This window comes from Dioscorea cayenensis, chromosome 15 (genome assembly GCF_009730915.1).
Source record: "Dioscorea cayenensis subsp. rotundata cultivar TDr96_F1 chromosome 15, TDr96_F1_v2_PseudoChromosome.rev07_lg8_w22 25.fasta, whole genome shotgun sequence".
Lineage (NCBI taxonomy): Eukaryota > Viridiplantae > Streptophyta > Magnoliopsida > Dioscoreales > Dioscoreaceae > Dioscorea > Dioscorea cayenensis.
This window is the reverse complement of record NC_052485.1, coordinates 19,995,934-20,018,527: the sequence shown is the minus strand read 5'-3', so window position 1 is coordinate 20,018,527 and position 22,594 is coordinate 19,995,934. Positions and strand designations below refer to the sequence as shown.

General features: G+C 34.5%; 1 protein-coding gene across 5 annotated transcripts; it reads right to left on the bottom strand.

Annotated features, from left to right (window-relative positions):
* Positions 1 to 7,042: 7,042 nt before the first annotated feature.
* On the bottom strand, positions 7,043 to 21,988 carry LOC120277404 (5'-nucleotidase domain-containing protein 4). 5 transcript variants are annotated; one of them, XR_005541502.1, is made up of 18 exons: positions 21,714 to 21,988; positions 21,351 to 21,625; positions 20,608 to 20,685; positions 19,066 to 19,286; positions 18,527 to 18,619; positions 18,135 to 18,218; positions 17,485 to 17,601; positions 15,166 to 15,271; positions 15,014 to 15,076; positions 14,791 to 14,844; positions 14,092 to 14,149; positions 13,071 to 13,147; positions 12,225 to 12,295; positions 10,948 to 11,008; positions 8,597 to 8,656; positions 7,980 to 8,042; positions 7,473 to 7,715; positions 7,043 to 7,317 (listed from the first exon to the last, which is right to left on the bottom strand). XR_005541502.1 is itself a non-coding variant. In XM_039284237.1 (17 exons), the coding sequence occupies exons 1-17, from the start codon at positions 21,952 to 21,954 to the stop codon at positions 7,593 to 7,595; spliced, it is 1,845 nt and encodes a 614-aa protein (XP_039140171.1). In that variant the 5' UTR covers positions 21,955 to 21,988; the 3' UTR covers positions 7,395 to 7,592. The 5 variants fall into 5 exon arrangements, 3 of the variants coding, with proteins under 3 accessions (XP_039140171.1, XP_039140172.1, XP_039140174.1); XM_039284237.1 differs by lacking the exon at positions 7,043 to 7,317 and having other exon boundaries at positions 7,395 to 7,715; XM_039284238.1 differs by lacking the exon at positions 7,043 to 7,317 and having other exon boundaries at positions 7,395 to 7,715; positions 21,351 to 21,618; positions 21,714 to 21,848.
* Between the last annotated feature and the right edge of the window lie 606 nt (positions 21,989 to 22,594).

Below are 22,594 nucleotides of genomic sequence, written 5' to 3'. Positions count from 1 at the left end.
TTAAAAATCTTTAATTTAAAATTTAAAAATCTTATGGATAGTTTATAAATGTTATAGATATTTTAAAAATCTTTAATTTAAAATTTAAAAATCTTATGGATAGTTTAAAAATGTTACAGATATTTTAAAAATATTTAATTTAAAATTTAAAAAAATTTTGGATGAAAAAATGAAATATATTAATAAGTAATTGATGGTATGAAGAACTGAAGAAGGAGAATAATGAAGTAATGGATAGTATAAAGAATTGAAGAAGGAGACTAATGAAATGGATAGTATGAAAAACTGAAGAAGGGAACAACTGACTGGGGAAGTCGGGATTTGAGAAGAAGATGTTCTACTTTTACAAGATTTAGGTAAAGTTGATAAATATCTTATTTTATTTTATTTTATATGATCTTAATTTTAATATACCATATTTATCTATAATAGGAAATTAAAAAAACTTTTCATTAAAATTTTTAAAACAAAATTTCATATATTTATCTTCGAATATTTTACGAGAGCAACACTATTTTACTAAAAATCTAAAACATTATGAATAAATCCCCAAAATTTTTTTTTTTGAAAACCAAATATAAAGACATTATAATATTATATTAATATTGATTTTTTTAATAAATAAAATTAATTCATGAATTATTTTTAATAAATATTATATATATAATTTACAAGTCGCCACGCCCTCGGGGAGCGGGTCGGGGAATCCCCGCGGGGCAGGGAATACACTCCCCGTCCTCGTCCCGCCCCGTGGGTCGGGGAGAGGTTTTTCCCCATTCCTTGCCCCGCGAGGGGATTATTTCGGGGAATCCCAGCCCTGCCGAGTGGGTCCTAGAGGGGATCGGGGATTCTCCGTCCCACTTGCATCCTTAGCTGGGATTAAGCCACATATTAAGTCATACAATCTACATCGTCCAAGTCTCTTCGTAGTTAATACCCTAGTAGGCTTAATGTTATATAAAAAGGAGCTGTATTAGAAAAATCCCTAATTTTGGATGTAATGAAAGTGGAGATACTGTTTTGATACATTCATCTCTTCATCTTTATCTTGTTTAGATCTGAAGGATTATGGTGATCTTCGGGGAGTCGGTGTTTGGATCCTATCAATTGGTATTAGAGAAAGTTCATCGCGAGATCTCAGATTGAAACTCGATCACAAGAATGGAGGAAGGAGATTGCAGCTATGGTGATTGAATCAAAGCATCGTCAAGAAGTAAGGTTGCAGGAGATGGTTTCGGAGTTGAAGACCTTAATTACTAGCATGCAACATGGAGATAAAGAAAGGAGAACTTAGCGGATGTCTGGAGATCAAGAAGATCTTGAAGAAGTTGAGGAAAGAGTGAGTTCTCACAGCAGGGAGCTTGTTCCATGGGAAAGAACTACAAAACTGGAATTTCCACGTTTTAATGGCGAGGGATTGGAAGGTTGGCTCTTGAGGGCTGAGTACTTCTTTGAGGTAGGAAACATTGCTCATGTGAATAGGGTGAAGGTTGCTACTTTGCGTCTTATGGGAAGAGCCATTCCATGGCATCAAGGTTACATCAAGATCAAGGGATCTTTAGCCTACACTAATTGGGAGGAGTATGTCAAGGCCTTGGGAGCAAGACTCAGCACCAATGCATATGAAGATCCATTGGCTGAGCTCAGGAATTTGAAGCAGGATGGTTCATTGCAAGAGTACTTCAATTCATTTGATGAATTGTACTGAAAAGCAGGTATCAATGAATTATAATATCTAAGTTTAATCCCAGATTTCGTGATGAAATTCAAATGCTAGTTAGAATGCTTAAGCGTAAGACATTAGCAGAAGCCTATTCTTTGGCAAGATTACAGGAAATCACTGTTGCAGCTTTGCAACAAAAGCCCAGACTTGTTTTTAGATCTGATGTTAACTCTACGGTAAGTTCTTACAATAGGCCTCTTATGGTTACTGCATCTATTGGAAATTAGAAGAATGGTTTAAATCATAAATCTGGCTTGAATTCTGCAAGAACTGGCAGTCTGTTCAAGAAAGGAAATGGCACTTTGCCTAGTAAGGAATTTGATGAGAAAAGGGCTAAAAATCAGTACTATTAGTGTGATGAAAGGTACACACCTGGTCACATATACAAGAAAAAACAGATCTATGTGATGCAAATCAAGAAAATATTGGATGATCAAGAGGAAGAAGAGGCAATTGGGTGGAGGTAGCTAATGGACAGACCTTGAAATGTAATTCTGTCTGTCTGGGCTTTAAGTGGTTCATGCAACAGCAAGAATTCCAGACCAATGTGTTTTTGTTGCCCCTTGAAATCTATGGTTGAAAACAATGGGCACGATTAGTTGGAACTTTGCTGATTTAAAAATGCAGTTTACCTTGAATGAGAAACAGTACATATTATTGGGAAGTTATGGCAGTTAAAAGCAAGGATTCAATGCTTTAAGCATTAAGGATGTGGAAGTTCTTCAGCACAAGGGCAAGACAGTGGTGTAGACAACTATTATGATTGATAATTGGCCAGAGTTAGAGACGTTACTGCAAGAATTTGATGATATTTTTCAGGAACCTAAAGGTATATCTCCCCACAAGGAGTTTGATCATAAGATTTCTTTGAAGCCAGATGCACAACCAGTTAGTTATAGACCTTACAGATATACATCTACCCAAAAAAATGCAATAGAATCTATGATCCAGTAGATGTTAAATACGGGTGTTATTAGAAATAACATTAGTCCCTTTGCAAGTCCAGTGGTGTTAATAACAAAGAAAGACTATTTATAGAGGATGTGTGTGGACTACAGAGGTTTGAATAAAAGACAGTCATGGATAAGTTCCCAATTCCATTAATAGAGGAGTTATTGGAAGAATTGGGAGGATTTATCATATTTTCTAAATTAGATCTCAAGTTGGGTACTGGCAGATCAGGATGAAAGAAGAAGACATCCCTAAAACTGCTTTTAAAACCTATGAAGGACATTATGAATTCATTGTAATGCCGTTTGTCTTGACAAATGCCCCTTCTACCTTTCAATCATTGATGAATATAATCTTTAAGTCCTTGCTAAGGAAGTCAGTACTGTGTTTTTTTGATGAAATACTAATGTACATCAAGGGTAAGGAAAATCATTTGCAAAATCTACATGAGGTTTTACAATTGATGAGGCAACACAATTTATATGCTAAGTGTAGCAAATGTCAGTTTGGAGTAACAGATGTTGAATACTTGGGTCATATAATCTTTGCAGAGGGTGTCGACACTGACCCAAAGAAGATAGAAGCTATAAAGAATTGGGTTGTCCCATAGTCTGTCAGCCAATTGACAGGTTTTCTGGGCTTAATTAGCTATTACAGAAGGTTTGTACAAAATTATAGCAATATAGCAAGGTTGCTTAATAAGCTTCTCAAAAAAGATAGTTTTCACTGGTCTGATGGAGCACAAAGATCTTTTGACATGCTTAAACAGAAGATGATAACAACAACAATACTAGTGTTACTGAATTTTTCAAAAATCTTCATAGTTAAGACTAATGCATCTGATGGGGGAATTGGTGCAGTGTTAATGTAGGACACCCATCCAATTTTGTTTATTAGTAAATCCGTGTTTGAATAGAAGAGAATTCTATCTACATATGAGAAAGAATTGCCGGCTGTATTGTTTGCCATCAAACATTGGGAACATTATTTGCTAAATGGGCACTTCATCATAAGGATAGATCACATACGTTTGAAATACCTAACTGAACAGAAGTTGAATACACCTACTCAACAAGCCTGGCTTGTCAAGATGCAACACTATGACTTTGAAATTCACTATAAGAAAGGGGCTAAGAATTTGGTGGTTGATGCTTTATCCATGTCAGAAATAGTAACAACTTCAGCAGTTGTGGGTTACATCATTCTAGACCAACTGATGGAAGGCCTTAAAAATTCCTGGACAGAGGATCCCGTACTGCAGAAGATTATTACAGAATTGAAACAAGATCCTTATTCTAATTCTAATTATAGTTGGCAGCAAGAAGAGTTAAGAAGAAAGGGTAAATTAGTAGTGGGAAATTTTGAATCTCTGAAGAACATATTTATATAATTATATCATGACTCAACACTAGGAGGTCACTCAGGTGTTTCAGCTACTATCAAAAGATTACTAGCCATTGTCTACTAGAGAGGGTTGTGGAAATCTGTCAAGGAATATATTAGAAAATGTTTGGTTTGTCAGCAAAATAAGTACGAGAATATAGCATATCTAGGTACTATTCAGCCATTGCCTCCTCCATAGGGTATTTACATTGAAATCACCATGGATTTCATAGAAGGCTTACCAAAATCTCAAGGGAAATTAGTGATTATAATGGTAGTGGATAGGATGACAAAATTTGCTCACTTTATTGGTCTTGCTCATCCTTGTACAGCAAGGGAAGTAGCCACAACCTTTCTGGATCATGTGTATAAATTACATGGATTGCCACATGCTACAGTTGTAGATCGAGATACTATCTTCACCAGTAATTTTTGGCTAGAGTTTTTAAACTGCAAGGGGTATCCTTTCACTTGTCCATAGCTTATCATCCCAGTCTGATGGACAAAGTGAAGTTGTGAACCTATTTGAGGTGCATGACAGGTAACATACCTCATGATTGGTTCAGATGGTTGAGTCTGGCAGAATTTTGGTATAGCACATTATATCTCACTCTATAATTAAAACATCACCATTCCAAGCCTTGTTTGGTTTCCTTTCTCCAATATATATTCCATACATTTCTGAAGACTCCAAGGTAGAAAGTGTGGATAAATTCAAGAAGACAAGAGAGACTGCAATAAAGTTGCTTAAGCATCATATCAAGAGAGCTTCCAACAGAAATAGATTGTGGACAAGAGAAGAACTGAAAAACAGTTTCTGATGAGAGACGCTGTGTTCCTCAAGCTGTAACCCCATATTCAGAATTCTATTTCTAGAAGCCACATTAAATTACATTAAAGGTATTATGGACCATTTTTGATAGTGGAGAAAGTAGGTGCAGTAGTCTACAAATTGAAGTTGCTAGAATCAACAAGGATACACAATGTTTTTCATGTGTCTTTACTCAAGCCTGCACATTCATCAGTAAAAGCTTCAGTGGAGTTGCCTCTTAATCTAAATCCTCAAATAAAATATCCATAATCCATCCTTTGCGAGGAGGTTTGTTAAACACAAAAACCAAGCTATAACTCAGTAGTTAATCCAGTGAAAGAATCGAAGTGTTGAAGAAGCAACATGGGAATGGCAGATGAAGCTCAGAATCTATACCCCAAGTTTTTTTCCTTAAGGACAAGGAGCCAGTTTAAGGGAGAGAAGTTGATATGAATTGGCTGGGATTAAGCCACGTGTTAAGTCATCAGATCTACATCATCCAAGTCTCTTAGTAGTTAATACCCCAGTAGGCTTAATGTTATATATAAAAGAGCTGTATTAGAAAAAAACCCTTAATTTTGGACGTAATGAAAGTGGAGATTTTCTTTTGATTAATTCGCCTCTTCATCTTTATCTTGGTTTTCTTGTTTACATCTAAAGGATTCTGGCGATCTTCGAGGAGTCGGCGTTTGGATCCTATCACCATAATGGAAGAGGTTTAAAACCTGTAAACAGCTAACTTGATGGCAGGGACGATCCAGCAGAATTAAGAAGGCATCTGACATTAAAGATCCAATGAGTAAGGCGACAGACAAGAGTAGCATGATGATCAGTTAGGAGATTTCTGGGTTGGCGATGAATACGTACTGAATATGAAACCAGTTTTCACCTATAGTGTGAAGGGGAACGCTCAAGGCTTAAAGCTCAGCAACAAGATTGAGTGTTAGTAGGATAAGAGCAGCAACCTGCAAGTGAAATAACGTAATTAGAGTTTGAAATGAAGAATCCAATATTGCCTACCTTGCTGACGAGATTTCAAGTAAAAGAGTTCATCATTGTTTTGCCAAGATAAGCGGTTAGGCCGCTAAGAAAGGCAAAGACGTGCGCAAGCCTTGTCGGAGCAAGTAGGGGTGGGGCCTATGCACATATAGGCACTTGGACCACCTGCACACAACCACTACTCACACTCCTAGAAATGTGCCCTCACCCATGATTTGAACTCTCACCACTTGTGAAGGGTTCTAATGAGGACTCGGCTACCAATAGACTACATGGTCGTTAGTAAAGAGGCCATCAACATTGGAGAAGTTATTAAGAATAAGACGCTTGTCGGATAAGTCCTTATTGGCCTGAGATAATTCCGTTGCATGAGCAAGAGCCCTGCAAGTGATGATGGGGTAATTTGGAAGGACATTTTTAAAGATAGCATCACAAATGAACCACACAGTTGCATTAATGGTCTAAATAATAAACATAGGACAGCTATAATCAGTGAGCCAAGCACCAGAACTAAATCCTTCAGGGGAATACAAGTTCATGCCAATTTTGGAGTTAATCAAGTTCCAAACCAGCTGAGCTTTGTTGCATTGAATAAACAAATGTTCAACAAATTCAACATCATTACCACAAAAGGATACATATCCTTTTGGGATCCAAGTTGAGGTTGTCTCCCATTAAAGATTAGCCAGAGAAAGTGCTTAACTCGGGGGGCCACTTTAATTCTCCAAAGTTTAACCCACCCAATCAAATGATTCAAAGGGTCCTAATTATGATTCAAGTGATGATAAATCCCCAATGAGGCATTATTGCTTTGAGATTTAGAGTACCAGACCCAATGATTGTTGGTATTGAAATCAATATTATCCAGGTTAGAGGTAAAAGAATTCAAGTCATCACCAAAAAGACACCTCAGTTTGTGGGAGTCCCAATTATCATTCAGAATAAAATCAGACACATAAGACACATAAGCAGCTCAAAATCTGAATTCATATTATAAAAATGTAGGTTTAAAGGCAATAGGAAATTCAGAACACCACAGATCAAAAAGGTAATTGGTATAAGATGAGTTCACAGAATTGATCCAATAAAACAATTTCAAAAAAACTGCAGACGTGCAAAGACCCCGAAAAACCCAAGAGCATTTAGAAAGAACTGTATAAACCCAAATAACATCATCGGTGTTAAAGTACTTGTAAACATTTTTAGCCATAAGAGAATGCTTAGCAAGAACAAGATCCCCTTAGTCTTAGCCACAGTAATACAATTTCAAGCAACAACATGGATGCTCTTTCCATTGCCACCTTTGTGCCAAAAGAAACCCCTAACAATTTTAGAGATCTCATTAAGGGCAGTATCAGGGATAGGATAAACCAATAAGTAATATGTTGGGAACGCAGAATTTTTGCACCAAGACAATACACAAACCAGAAAACCATGCCTTCTGCACTGCCTGTATGGTAAAACATGAAACACAAGAAAACATGAAGCAATAAGCACAAGCAGAATTGAGAAAATAGATGCACAACATATCACCCAACAGATGCAAAACATTATGATGAACACAATTGTTACATTAGCCATGCAAATATAAGCAGAGCCACCAACCAAAATATGAACAGTTATTAAAAAACATGATGGCATCCCCTCCTTTCTTGTCCCCCACCATGAAACCCTAAATCCCATCATTGGTGAACAGCTGCTGCATTAGGATGGCTGAAAGTTTTCCTATGAAGAAAGAATGTCGAACTCATGGGGCATGAAATCTTCACTTGGCCTGTAATATTTGTCGGGAGAATACAAGCTCAAGTTTGTTACTTGACTTGTGTATAAGCAAGCAAACCGCTCAACCTGCACATGTAATAACCCCACATTCAAACAACATATGCAAAAAGATGAATATTTGTTGCCCCTTTAATAATAATAATAATAATAATAATAATAATAATAATATTATTATTATTATTATTATTATTATTATTATTATTGTTATTATTATTATTATTGTTATTGTTATTGTTGTTGTTGTTGTTGGTGTTGGTGTTGTTGGTGTTGTTATTGTTATTTTGAAGAGGTGTTGATATGAAATGAAATGATTAATGTAATATCAGATACCTGATGGGCAAAGCGAGAGTTTTGATAGCCTGTCTTCATGAGTTGTCCCCATACCTTGTGAAACTGGTATGAATAAAAAGATATAAAAATGTTATTAACATAAAACTTCAACGATAATAATCTTAAGAGACCATGAACAAATCAAAGAAAAGAAAAAGATAATTGAGAAAATCACAAAGAACTGACAGAATAGGAAACATATACATTTGCGGTTGGAATTTGTTATGATGATCCATATACTGCCGAATGGCTAAAGCAATCAGATGATTTCTGTGCACATAGTTTAAATTTATAATATATAATACATTATTGCAAAGGGAGCACAGAATTAAAAAGCAGAACACCAGGATTGAGGAATTCAAAATCAATGTTTGAAGTACGACAATGAAATTGGTGTTAATAATCAATTAAAGCGGAACCAGTTTGTAAGAAATCAGTTTTAATACATGTCAAAAGGTAAGATATGGTCACACACTTGAGTTTTTTCAAACATAAAATTTCTCATAATCAGAATATGGTTTAAATTATGTAAATTTCACAAGTAAATAAAAAACATATATAATTAGAATGAGTGTAAAGTTTCAAATAGAAGTAACGCTTGCAGTAACTAAAATTACCTTCTGGTGCAATTCCCGCTGAGCCAGCTGATGACGGCAACGAACATCCTCCCTTTGTGTCTAGCAATCCAAAAATATGATAGTAAAGACCTTTTCATAAATCAACATTGTCGAGTAACAACAACAAAGCAACACAGGTTGCACCAGATGGTCCTTGGGTTACAAAATTGAAGGTAACTAAAAGATTGAAAGAAAAAATTATCTGGTGTGGTGAAACCATGAAACACTAACTCTCAATAGTGTAAAACATAGGATATGAATAAAAATTTGAAGGGGGAAAAAATCAAAGCAACTTGAAAAGAAAAAGCAGTAAAATTTCCTGAAACTTAAAGACATTACAATATTTTTAAAATAATAAAACAAAGAATTTTGACAACCAGAACCACATCTAAGAAGTTTCATGCCTCTTTTTCAATGCACAGAAAATACTTCCATATCGTTCAGTTATCAGCTTTCTATTTTTCACCACTCTAAAAATGCCTCTCCAATTGGTTAACGAAGTATAAAGCACAACATCAATTAGATTGGCAATAGCATTGTACATTCATTCATTATTGTCTTGATCAATAGTTTCTAAGCAGAATAAAACACATGCTAAGCAAGAAAAACACTTCTTGCTAAGCAAGAAAGAAGATTTCAGATAAGCATAGAAGATGTGACAGGAAAGCACATCCAGCCTATTAAACAACATCCAATTCTGAATGCAGAGCTGTGAGTGGATTGCTGAAGCATCTCTTTATGATCATGAATTCAATGCAAGCCTTTACCTATGTGTCGTCTTGGCTTTTCCTTAGCTAAAATTCAGATCATTAAGCTAGTAAAGAAATAATTGGATGAGTGGACTTTGACTGTAACATTTTGCCATTACAAGTGAATAAGCCATACCAACCTCAAGGTTTACTTTCACTACACTTAAAATTCAAAGTAGGAGTTGTAATTAACAGCTGCTACAAATCTATATATTGCTTCCATTCTTGGAAATTGAAAATGAATATTTCATGCATAAGGCAAGACCAACTTGATCTGCCACTGAAGATCTGCCAACTAACCCAAAATCTGATGATTAGCCGATATCATTGCATGCTGATCAAATGCATCTGCTGAAATTTTCAGTTGTTGGCCACTCAGTACCTAATTCAGGTAAATCACTTCATCACACAGAACCTAATTCCCTGTTCTTTACAATACTTTCTGCCTCGAGTTCTCAAAGGCCAAATGACTGCAGATGCAGTGAGAAAAACCTTGTGACGTAAACTTTGAGGTAAACTTCACAAATAATCCAAACAAAATACAACAACATCATCATAACATTCAACAATAGAACAAATTCTTCCATCAGCTAGACTTCCTTTTTTCAAGAACTCTCCCACAAATTTACCTCCAAACTAAATCAAACTAACCCTAACCTTGAGTCAAATTAAAATACAAAAATTTCTAGTCAAATAGGTCAATCTTCTAGTTCTTGATCACCATCCCTTTCATTCCTTCAGAATTCTACAAAAGTTCTATACATTATCTTTCACGTAATTAGAAAGCTTGGTAATCTTCAACAGGATGTTTCACAAGATAATGATCAAGAGAAGAAAGGGGCGAGGAAGTGCAAGGGACCCCAAAGCCAAGGTTAGAAAGGGTCAGAGGGGTCAAATGCAGCTCCTAATTGTGCTAGAGCAAACATGAAGGTGGCAACCACCCAGATCGAGGTAAACTTACAACAAGGCCATGTCCAAAAAGGATTTCACACACACACTACTTCAAGAATGTATGCAAGCTTTTCTCTCTTCAGTAAAGGTCACAAACCTTTACCTTTAGCAGAGTCTACTCAAACTGCCCTATCATTATTTGACCCAAACACCTTTGAAAGGCCTCTGAGACAAGCATTTCATCACATGCTAGATTGCATCCATATGTCATATAGAGTTTACCACATTCCATTAATATGGAATTTTATTGTAAGTTATTCAACGCACTAATGAAACTGCCATAAAACAAATCAAATTAGTGTTCATCTAATAATTCTTCATTCCTCCTTAAAAGTTCACTCTTATTAGTCCATTTCAATATGACAATCAAGAATGTTGTGAAGTCAATGAGATCGTGACGTTAGTGCTTGCTGAGGTTCCTCAGGAAGTGTATCAGAATCAGATTTTCTTTTCTGTTGGAAAATATGTTTATAGGCCATGGTGACTGAATAAAAGTGTGCTTTCAAATAAGAACATCTATCAGCAAACAAATACAAGTTGTTTCATTCAATTAAAGATATAAAAAATTAAAAAAATATAAAAAAAAAACTTTGACAAAGGAAAATATGACCCTTATGATTATCGACACACAACCAAGAATTGGGAACTAACCTCGAATTCATGAAGTTCGGAATATAACCTATGCTTTTCATCAACACCAATAACTTCAAACCTGAACAAGGTAGCAGGTCCAGAGAGAATAAATTGTCAATAAGACCATATTATTATTACAGACTACAAACAAAAAGAAAGCCAAAAGGATTCCTTAGTAGTTTCATCCAATTGCATCAAAGAGCATATATAAAGTGCATCTAACATTGAACTTGGGAAAGAAAGAGGAAAGTTAAAAGGAAAACACAAAGTCGAAAGGAATGCTCCAGTATTACTTATTAAGACAATATAGAAATATATACTGTCAGCTGTTAATGTAAGCACAAAACATATTGGCATCCTTCTTGTGACAAGTAAATTCTGCCCTGCAATCTAAAATAAATATGGAAGATAGATCCAAGAAAAATTCATTTCTGGTTGGCTGGTAGCACTCTTCTCCAGGACATTCTGCTACTATTACAAAGAAAATCCCAATTTCCCAGCTACTAAGATTCAATCATTAAGATACTCCCTCATCACACATCCATTTACCAGACCCCCACCCAAACTGGTTAAAGAAATACAAAATTTCACAAGATATTGGGAAGAAAGACAGTTAGAAAAACATCCACAAAGCATACAGTGCAGCAAAACAAGCTGCACAACCCAAAACAACTCTTGGCAAAAAAGCACCAGAAGCACGAATGCCACAAATTAGAAACAGTCACCACTTTCAAGAAATAAAATTTTCATTGATACTGCACAACAGATAAATAAAATTATAGATCCATATATCAGCATAAAACCTGAGTCTTAAATGTCATTTTCCATGTAGAAGCAATTTTCCATCATCAAATATACAAGCGTATCTCTAATAAAATTTTTCAATGGCATAAAAACGAAAAAGGAAAACTACTGTATCTTCTACAACAGCCATCTGCCAGTGCCCACTAGCTACAGTATTTCCAGCCATTCAAGAAATCACCATTTTTTCAGATCAAAGAAGAATGATGGGAATTGTCTCACAAGAACTTGTTAGCTTTAAAATCATAACCTACCACAAAAGATCTCTATTTCTATTAACTAAAATTTCTTCCTGAACAAGCAAGCCAGAACAAGGCTAAAGACTACACAAGTCAGTAATACAGCATAAACACCATTGTTGGTTCAAGAATTTCAAAACAAAATTGCATGAGATTCTTTACAATTTTAAGTTGATAAAAGAATAAATATTATGTATCTCTACATATCAGAAGTAGAACTGAAGTAATCCAGCATGTTTCAAATTGTAAGCTTACTTGAGAGACCAATTTATACGATGAATTTTGTCTTCAACAAGATCCCTCACTCTTCGCAAGCGTTGAAGTTCCTGACAATTAACTTTCACAAGAATAAGATAGATCTGAATTGAGTTATATAGTATGTTACCAGTTTACATAGCAAATAATGGTTGGTTAAAGTATAACAATATAGGATAGAAAAAAAATCTAGTAAGATGCATAAAAATGGTGGTATTAATATAAGTGTAGAGTACAACTCTGATAGAGGGAAAACTAGGTATAACAATATCAGCATGATATGAATGATCACGAGAAGGACCAACTTTGTGCAGCTTCATAGAGACCATAACGCTGTATAAAATCCAAGCTTCAACATAAAATTACATAAGGGAAGTAAATTGCATGTTTGATTGTTTCTGAAGTGAAAGATACAATTTTTCTTTCTAAACCAGAGAGCAATACTTAATTAGCTACTCCTATGTGCAGGCTCATGTACAAAATTCAAGCTTCAACTGAAAAATTCATAAGCCAATCATTGAAATGTTGATGTTTTTCAAGAGACAAAAGCAATTGACGAGAACACATTTATAGCACTCTAACAACAATTTGATTAATTTTGTTTTTAGGTGAGTTTCCTTAGCTCTATTTTCCCTATGATTTCTCTAATTATCTAAATTTTCATCAAATTTTACCTTATTTAAAATTTGAAACATAAATGACATAAACTAAAACCACGACTAAAATAGCTGGAATGACCAAAAGAGTTTTGCTTAGATCTAGATCAGAACAGACACCTACAATCAGGATGCAAACAAACAGAAATTACATCTTGTGAATGCTAAACGAAGATGTCCATATTAATACCTTCCGGGTATCTCTTGACTCCCAAAGAAGCTCTACTTCCTTCTCAAGCTCTGGGACCACTAGCATAGTTCTCCAACCTAATTAGCACCAGGATGTTAGCAAAATCTAGCCAAAGTGTTGCATCATCAAACAGCACAATAAATGAATACAGAAACTAAGAAAGATATTATAAATTTGGCTCCATGGAGGACCATAAATTTTCTGCATAATTTAGGAGATTCATTCTTATATGCTCTAATCTTCAGAAAGAGGCATTCCACCTCATTTGAAAGGTTTTTTTTTTTCTTATAAAAAAAATTGTTGTGGCAAATGAACTTAACCTTTGTAGCTCAAACCAAGAGACATAATTATTCAAACTTAAAAAGTTCCATGAGCTTCAGGTTTGAAATATGGTTTACACTTGTTAGACAAGTGCCCAAACTTGACCAAGTCTGAGGATCTCTCTAATAAAAGGGGAAACAGTATCAGTGATATCAAATTCCATCAAATGAAAGTAACTTTACATTGTCCTTCTCCTTCACTGGTTTAGGAGAGAGCTCTCTGATGTTCAATTGAGTCATGAACACTGAAAGCTTGTCTTAAACCAAAATAATTGGTTTTCAATCTAATAGTAAAATGTAAGCTATCAGGAAGTACACTACTTGGTTTTACTCGATTGTTTTTACTTGTAAAATTGAACTTTTTTTTATTAAATTAAATAGTACAGAAAACGTCATAGGAGATCATTGCAACTCATACTACCAAAAGAGCATGATCCATATATGGAATTGTAGAAGATTTTATTTAAAAAAAAATTGTGTACAATGAATTAGAGATATGAAGAAATGTAAAGTTTTAATATGTGCCTGCAGTATAACACAAAACTCATAAGACAGTCATACCATTGAATATAATTTCTACCACAGATCCTTTCAGTAACTCACAAAATAGGCATCTGTATGAATGCAGCTTCCAATTCTAAGTAATAAAGGAAAAAATACACACAATATCCTACCATTTACTAAATTAACAAAAATGGTACCTAGAACTTTCTTGCTGCGCAATATATCACCATATATATGGTCGCCGACATAAAGGACCTATACATAATTCATAGAAATATGAGCAATCAAAGGCGGTAAATTATCTTAAATGAATTTAAACCAAAAATATCTCTAACAAATGATTATATGATACATATATAAACATAAAAGTGATCATTAGTAAAATAGTTGCCCTCATTTGTAGTCGGGAATACATCTGTTTCACTCCTGAAGGCAAATATATAAACGCCTATCAATTGGTTACATTTTGAGCAACAAGTGATATTTTAATTATAAAAATTTGCCACATCCAAATTAGACTTCCACATAATCATTGAAGAAATAAAAAAATATGCACTGCATAAAGAAACTGCTGACTGTTGAATCTAAATCCAGCAGTCAGCATAAAGATCTTCCAAATAACTCTAACAAATTCACAATAAATTAAAATAGAAGACAAAATTTAATTATAGGATGAAAGTATTAATTGTCGAGACAGGAGTAATTGAACATGGGTATTCATCATAAAATCATCACATTAAAAAAGTGATACAGAGATATATTACTACCACAGATATATCAGTCAATATATTTAGACAGAAGTAAAATGTGGCAAGTCATCAAGAATGCTTTAGAGGAAATTCAGAAAAACAAGAAGATATGTGTCATATCAATAAGAAATTTGATGAATAAAAGACCTGAGAACTGGATTCAATTGAGAGAAGCCTGTGTAGATGTGCAACATTCCCACCCTGAAAAGTTGACATAATTGCATACTAAGATAACAAATTCATGTAAAGAGAAAAGATGGACTAATATGTGAAGAATAACCAATTGTTAAAGACAAAGATCTGACCAAAAATAAACAAAATTTATAAATGATTTTGCTGAGAAATATAACATTCAAATAAATATAATTACCTGGAAAACTCTACAAGATTTTCTCAGTCCATTTGATGGTACTCTTGGAGAAGTACTTCCTATCTTTACATGTCATGAAAATCAAAAAAGATACCATAAGAGAAAATACACTATGGTCTAGAAAAGAAACACTGATATATCTATCAACTAGCCTGAGGAAGAAGAGTTCCATTGTCAGTATTAATAAGCATGCCAGTTTCAGGTTCAACTTTGAATAGGTTCGCACGATTATCTTCATGGAAAAAATTTGGTTTTGAGCTGTGAAAATTGGACAAATTCAGGTAAGTGCACAATAAATAGTATAAACCAAATAAAAAGAGAATAGCATTCAACAATCGCAAAAGGACCCTTTCAAAATAAAATTAAAATAGGAACTTTGAAAAACCAGTACCAACAAACAAAAAAGTTCCTTCAGGCAATGCAACCTAACTACCTTGCTTTTAGAAGCTATTAGGATGTTACAATAGTAATTTGTTTTATATGTACTACAAGTTATGTATTTCTCATATTTTATCTTTTAAATCCATCTAAGTTACTTCTTGGCAAGGTTTAAAAAGGTGAAAGGCGTAGTTGAGGCGTTTTGCTTTTATGAGGCGAGGCGTAAGCCTCGAGGCGGTCCGAGGCGTAAGCCTCAACAAAAAATGAAAATTATAAATAATAATTGATAAAATAAACTAAATAGTCATAAAATTTATAATAAAATGATTTATTCTTTGGTTTTCATATTTTTTTTAACTTAAAGTTATTTCATAGTTCATTTTAAGTTAGTTTTGATTTTGTTTTGATTTCATATCAAAAAATATTTTTGAATAATTTGTAGATAATGAATAAAGAATAATATTTAATTTATATTAATTATTAGTGTTAAATTAGTATTTAAATTATAAATATTTGTAATATTTTTAATAATTTTTAACTAAAGAGATAGGTAGTGAACATCTTTGATATATTATTAAAATATATATTTTATAATTAATTTTTATTTTAGAATAATCTCATCTTTGATAATGGTTAAAAAACCATAGCCTCCACCACTGTCTCTTTCCTCTCATCGACTTAAAGACGCCAGTGCGCCACCATCTCAAAGCCATCCGCCATCGTCCGCATCTTCTCCGGTCTTCGCAAGTCTGCTACCGTCCCCTTCTCAAAGCCGCCACCACTGAAAGCCATCACCACCACCTCAAAGCCATCCACGATTTTCTTTTCTTATCTTCACGGGCGTACGCCTCTTCCGCCTCAAAGCTCACCTTCTCGAGGCGGAGCGCCTCGCCTGGTTGGGGCGCAGGTTGCGCATCCGACCATGGGGCGTACGCCTTGAGGCAAGCGGCCACCGCCTCGCCTTGAGGCGCGCCTCAAGGCGTACGCCTTGTTCGCCTTTTTAAACAATGCTTCTTGGGCCTTGATAAGTTTAACAAATATTTTGTACAGATTAGGGTCTCAAACATATTAAAATCCCTAATTATTGGGATATCTATTTTCACCATATGAAATATATGGCCAAAAGATTAAGAAAAAAAAATCTCTCCCTAATTAAAAAGAGTTGTTTAAAGAGATCTACAAGCTAATGGAAAATATAGAAATAATGATAATTGTAATAATTTTAATATTTATTAAAAAAATCTACTTAAAGTGTGAATTTATTTGAGATATTTATAATGCATGTGATTAAGTAAAAATAAGTAATTTTTTATTTAATAGTAAGGGTCTAATTGGTATATCATATTATTATAAATCCTTTCCCTTCCTTTCCCTTCCCTCCTTTAACCAAACAAGGTTTATTAGAAAACTTTCCTTTCTTTCCCTTCATTAAATTTGTCTATCCAAACAAGGGTTGAACCCTTCCTTTCCTTTCCTTTCCCTCCCATTCGCTCCCCTTACTTTCCCTTCTATTTTTGAATCCAAACACTATATAAGGTTAAAGGTTCAAAGGGTCAAAGGGCAATAATGTCATTAGTTCCTCCTACATGAGATAAGACACATCCATAATTTTTCTAACAAAAGATCGACATCACATGCAATTAGGTGATTTCTTCAAAGTGCCACTGGAGACACATAAGCAAAAACTCCAAGAATCAAGAGCCTTCAGATCTATAAAGATATGACTCAAACACGTAAAAGCAGACATTGATTTCAATAATTTAATTGATTAAAAGCAACAGTAACTAAAAATATCAATGAATATAGTTCATCTACTTTATTCAAGGGAGATGATAGACCTCATAGAAATGTTCAAAGCCATTTTGCATGTGATCACAACCATAACATTCTTATAAAGCATGTGAATGACAACCTATATGACAATTGTAACTTTACATAAAGCTATAAAAACGTCTTGAACACAGATAAATAAAAAGATAATCATCATATACCAAAAGCCTTGCAAATGACATATCAATCATCACTAAAAATAAGATGATCTAATGCCTTAACAGGTATACAGCTAAGTTTCAAAAGAATATAGAGAAAAAAACCTGCCAGTGATGACCACATCAAAGTTCTCAAGCCAATCATAAATGCCTACTCCAGAACCAACTGAGTTAGGATTCTGACAAAGAAAGTTCATGACGATATTTGTATAGTCCCACAAACTGCAATTGTGAAGCAAAAATTGGATAAAGGATATCAGTTTACTGCAGATTGAGGAATAAATACCACATTAGTAAAACATGATACATGAAGAACAAAATAAGGACAGAAAAATAAGAACAGAAATTCTCAGTCGGAACCACCAATATGAAATAAATGATACACAACTGGGTTATGAGATATTAAAATCTCATATGATCAACAGAAAGTAGTGTCCAATGGATCTTTTCACCAAATTGATTCTCTACTGAAAGTATTTGCCAATAGGAAGTACTTGGAATTTCTGTTAATATTACCAGCAGCTGCCACCTTGGATGAATGATCCAGGGGCATTACTAATTATGGGAAACAATGCTGATGACTCTCTTTATTTCCAATTTTTTTACATTTCTTTCCTGGGACTGACATACACAATTATATCTACATTTGTCGATTCATGCATAATACCTGTAACTAGTTTTAATTTCATATTAGAACCATTCTCCTCATGATACAACTACACAGACAACATTATAGAATCTAATAAAAAATATACCTATTTGTAACCAGAAAAGTAGCACGGCCAGACTCACGCAACATTTTGAGCATAGGCAGAATTGACAAATCTTCATTGATATACCTAAAATATGGTTCATAAGAGCATCAGTAAAAATATCAATAGAACTAGGAGCAAGAATGAAACTTTACTGATAAAAATAATTACTTTTAACTTGATCAAGGAAACAAAATTAACTTAATCTTTTCATACAGAACCCAAGACTTGCCGATCACATCTATCAGAGCTAATCTGTTAATGGGCATATAGACTAACTTGCTAACGGAATATATTCTTAATCTACAGAATAGCACATAATCTAGCAGATGAAAGAGAATGGATCAATTTCTTAAACACAGCAATCAAAGCTTACAAGTTGAACAAGAAGATACCTTCCAGGATCCTTTGCAACCATTTGCTTCAGGGTTCCATCACGATGGCACAAGTCAACTGCAGATCGCACATCTCTATACATGCGGCCATAACTGCAATAAGAAGTCACACTAGAATCTATGAATATTCCTTAAGAAAAACAAAAAGGACTGGAAAATACCAAAAGTTTTAAATTAATCCTTAAAGTAATGGCCATCAAAATATCAAATATTTGTCACCCAATGCCGCACAGCAGTAATGATAGAAAACAATATCATGTTCAGAGTGAAATGTTGAGCTGCATTCTTCAATATTATCTAATTTCAAAATCATTGAAGAACAACACCAAAATGTTTTAGAGTTTTATGGTACAACAACCACAACATTAACAATCCAACACATTAGCTACCCAATGATTCATAGCTTTAGTGACTGAAAATATATAGCATTCTTAAAAGCGCTTGTGAGAAAGAAATTTAAAATTGCATCTTCTATTATTAACCCAGTTCATAAGCATTCATGAGTAGCACCAAAACATGTAGTGATTAGGGCCACATACTCAGTACCAGGAGGAATTTTTCCAGGATTTTTGTCTTTGAAGTCAACAAGCTGTGCAAATAAGTATGCTTCAGCTAGAGAGAAAAGAGTATCAATCAGAGCATAATCAGGCTCATCAAACGAATCACGTATCAAGGTGTTTCCATAAGTGGCCAGTTTATCTTCCTTAGGCATCTCCTTGAATCCATGATATGCTACTTTAACATACTTGTGTCTGTCCATCTGAAACACAAAAAACTTAACTAGAAAAAACTGAAAACTTGAATGTAAAAGGTTTTGTAATAGGTTAGCAAAATCAGCAATAAAAAATGCGTGTGTCATGAAATACAACAGGAATGCTTCCATATTGTACAAGTGTAGAACTATGGTACAACATTGGATGCTGCAGAAAAATTGGCATGCAAAAATCAGTTATCAAGAACTTTAACTTAAAATCAGACATCATGGAGGCTGTCACAAAGTCTACGGTCGCATATCCATCATAATTACAACTATAGTCACCAATATCAAACAAAAGGAAAAAGTAAAAGTGGCAAATACAAAATAACAGAATCCACTAATTAACTTCTTGAATAAGATAAATTAACCTACAGCAACTTCATCAACTGAGACAAATGCGAAGGTTTAATTTGAATCAAGAAAAGAAAAGGAGGGCCCCTTGGTGTATTATGATCAATACAAAGAATTGGTGTTGCCTCTAAAGTTCACAAAAGTGTAGAGAGGTAGACGACGAAAGAGGAGAGAAAAAGGACATGGACTATTTGAGAAGAAAGGTATTAGGAAAGAGAAGGGCACCCAAACATTAAGAAGAAATTGCAATTAATTCTTATACAACTTGAATACCTAAATAGGACCAAAATTAGTTTAAAACAAAATCCTAAAGGCATTTCAATTTAAATCAGAAGTGAATTTAATCTCATTCATTCAACCTAAAATGGTTCATTAAAAAAAATGTACAAGTACTTCAACAAAGCAATAACTCTTTAACAGCCCAAATGTTTCTCATTTAAACAATTTTCAATTAGCAACAAAAAAATATCATCAACTAAACCCCAAAAGTGGAAGTGAAAAAGTTCTTAAATTCATGAATAAAAATATTTTTTTGGCAATATTTAATCACTAAAATTCTTTCCTTTTCATAGTGAAGTGTTTAACAAACATAGGCCCCAAGGATGAGTCTAATGCCAACATTTTGATTAGATCATTGTGTCTTTGTGCCATAGTTCTTTAACTGAAAAGAAGTAACGAAATAACATAAAAAAAGAGCCTTATGCCAACAAACATAGGCCCCAAGGATGAGTCTTATGCCAAAATTTTGATAAGATCATTGGGTGTTTGTGCCATAGTTCTTTAACTGAAAAGAAGTAACGAAATAACATAACATAAAAAACAGAGCCATCTAAAGTTCTAAGAAGATATGATATGATAATCACAGTACATTAATAACATAGTATAGAAAAAAAACCAAATAGATAAGAAGGGCAAGGAAATTACTGGTTAACCAGGAAAACCAAGATCATAAAAAAGATGCCAAAAAACTAACCTTCAAAATATTTCCTCTCTTCTTATCAAGAACAAGACCTCTGACCATGTACTTCCAATCAAATGTCCATTCTAACAACTGCATGTTCAGAGGATGATGTCATCAATCGCACATTGGTGATTACTATGCTTACAAAATTAATTGTTTTCTTCTAGATTTGGCTCGGCACATATACATTTTTGAGATAGTTGAGCAGATGATCAAAATTCCATTTTCATGTAGCTAAAAGTGTCAAAAGAACTAAAACATTAGAAAAAAAAAATGTGATTCTACAGAATTCAGTCAATAGTGATAATCATAAAAATAGAAATGTCAACCTTACTAAATTCTATAGTAAAGTTCTTGCAACTACAAGTCAACCTTTGAAGATCAGAGTACACTCATACAGAGTATTATTGAAAAAGTAAGGTAGTAACTTTAGGAATTACATACATCTTGACAAAGTCGGTTCAACATAAAGGGGGTGGTACAATTTTCCCATCTTTCCTAAAGTTTCAACACGGTCAATTGAGCAAACCCTCTCAAGAATTACACTTTATTTAAGCACAATTTCAAATTTTTTCTTCTTTTTTTTTTGTTAACTATTCAAGATAACCCCAAAGAAAAGTCTACAACCAAAAATCAAGTGATAATAAAAAAAATAAAATCAAGAAAATCAAGAGCATATACCTCAAAACAACACACAAAAACATAGCTCCAACACAATGAACAGATAAACAAAGTTCCTGTTGGAGAACACAAACCTCAGGTGGATACCCAAGATTATGAACCAACTTCCGAATCGTCCCATCATACGCCAACGACTCAAAAGTCTCAGGCATGTACTGAGCCAACGTATAATCCATATCAAACCCAACAGCCACAATATTCTTCATATTCAACGATCGATTACAGAACACCTTCTTCCCCATACCGATGCTCCGCCCCCACTCCGGCGACGACCAAACAAACCCATCTCCACTTCTCTCATCAACCACAGCTCCCTCCATCGAATTCCTCCAAACCAAACAACTGTACCCTAACTCCCGTATTAGACCCTATAAAAAATTCAGCCAAAACCCCACAAACCCACCAAAAAACAGAGAAACAAAAAAAAATCTTCAAACCTCTTGACAAATTCCGAGGCTGAGCGCGAGAAGACGGGAAGATCGAGGAAACCCTAGACGAGGGGAACGAGAAGACGGAAGAGCAAAGGACGGAGATGGGTCTCCTAGGGTTCCGCATCATCGGGGGATCAAATAGCCATCGGAGGAGGAGAAGAAGACGAGAAGAATCGGATCCCCAGCATCGACGCACTGTTTGGAATTTAGACGATGTGGGACTAAAAAACCACGCAGAGGACCGCATTCGATTCTCAATAGTGTGAGAAGAGAGAGAATAGAGTGAGAAAAGCTTGTGTTATGATGGTCCTCAGGAACAGAGAAGGAGCACTTAAACTGGTTATAGGAATGAGTGTTTGGATTACACGTGGTGTATGTTTATTGGGGGATGAAGGAGTTTATTGTGTTCCGCGGTGTAATGAGGATTTGGTTAACTAAAATAACGGCTGGATAAAGGACAGGGAGAGAGGATCTCGGGATTAGTGTTTGGATGATCGGACGGTTGGTGGTTGGGTGAGGATGATGACGTGGATGTTTGGATGAAGGATTGGTGGCGGGGAAGGAGTGTTGGAATGGTTGATGAGCGTTTTGCCATGTTGGATAAGCCCCCCAAAATTATTATTATTATTATTATTATTATTATTATTATTATTATTATTATTATTATAGTAATCATTAATGTAGGTGTAATTATGTTCTAATTTTATATATAAAAAGTTTTTTTTATGCTGATATAATGAAAATGATATTATTACTAAAATACCCTTAAACTACTTTAGCGAGTAAGTCATCACAAATGCACAGTTTATTTATCCTTCAACAATGCATTGCGAGGGAATTGAACCTTCGACCTCCTGTAAGGAAGTCAAATACTGTAGAGAAAAATT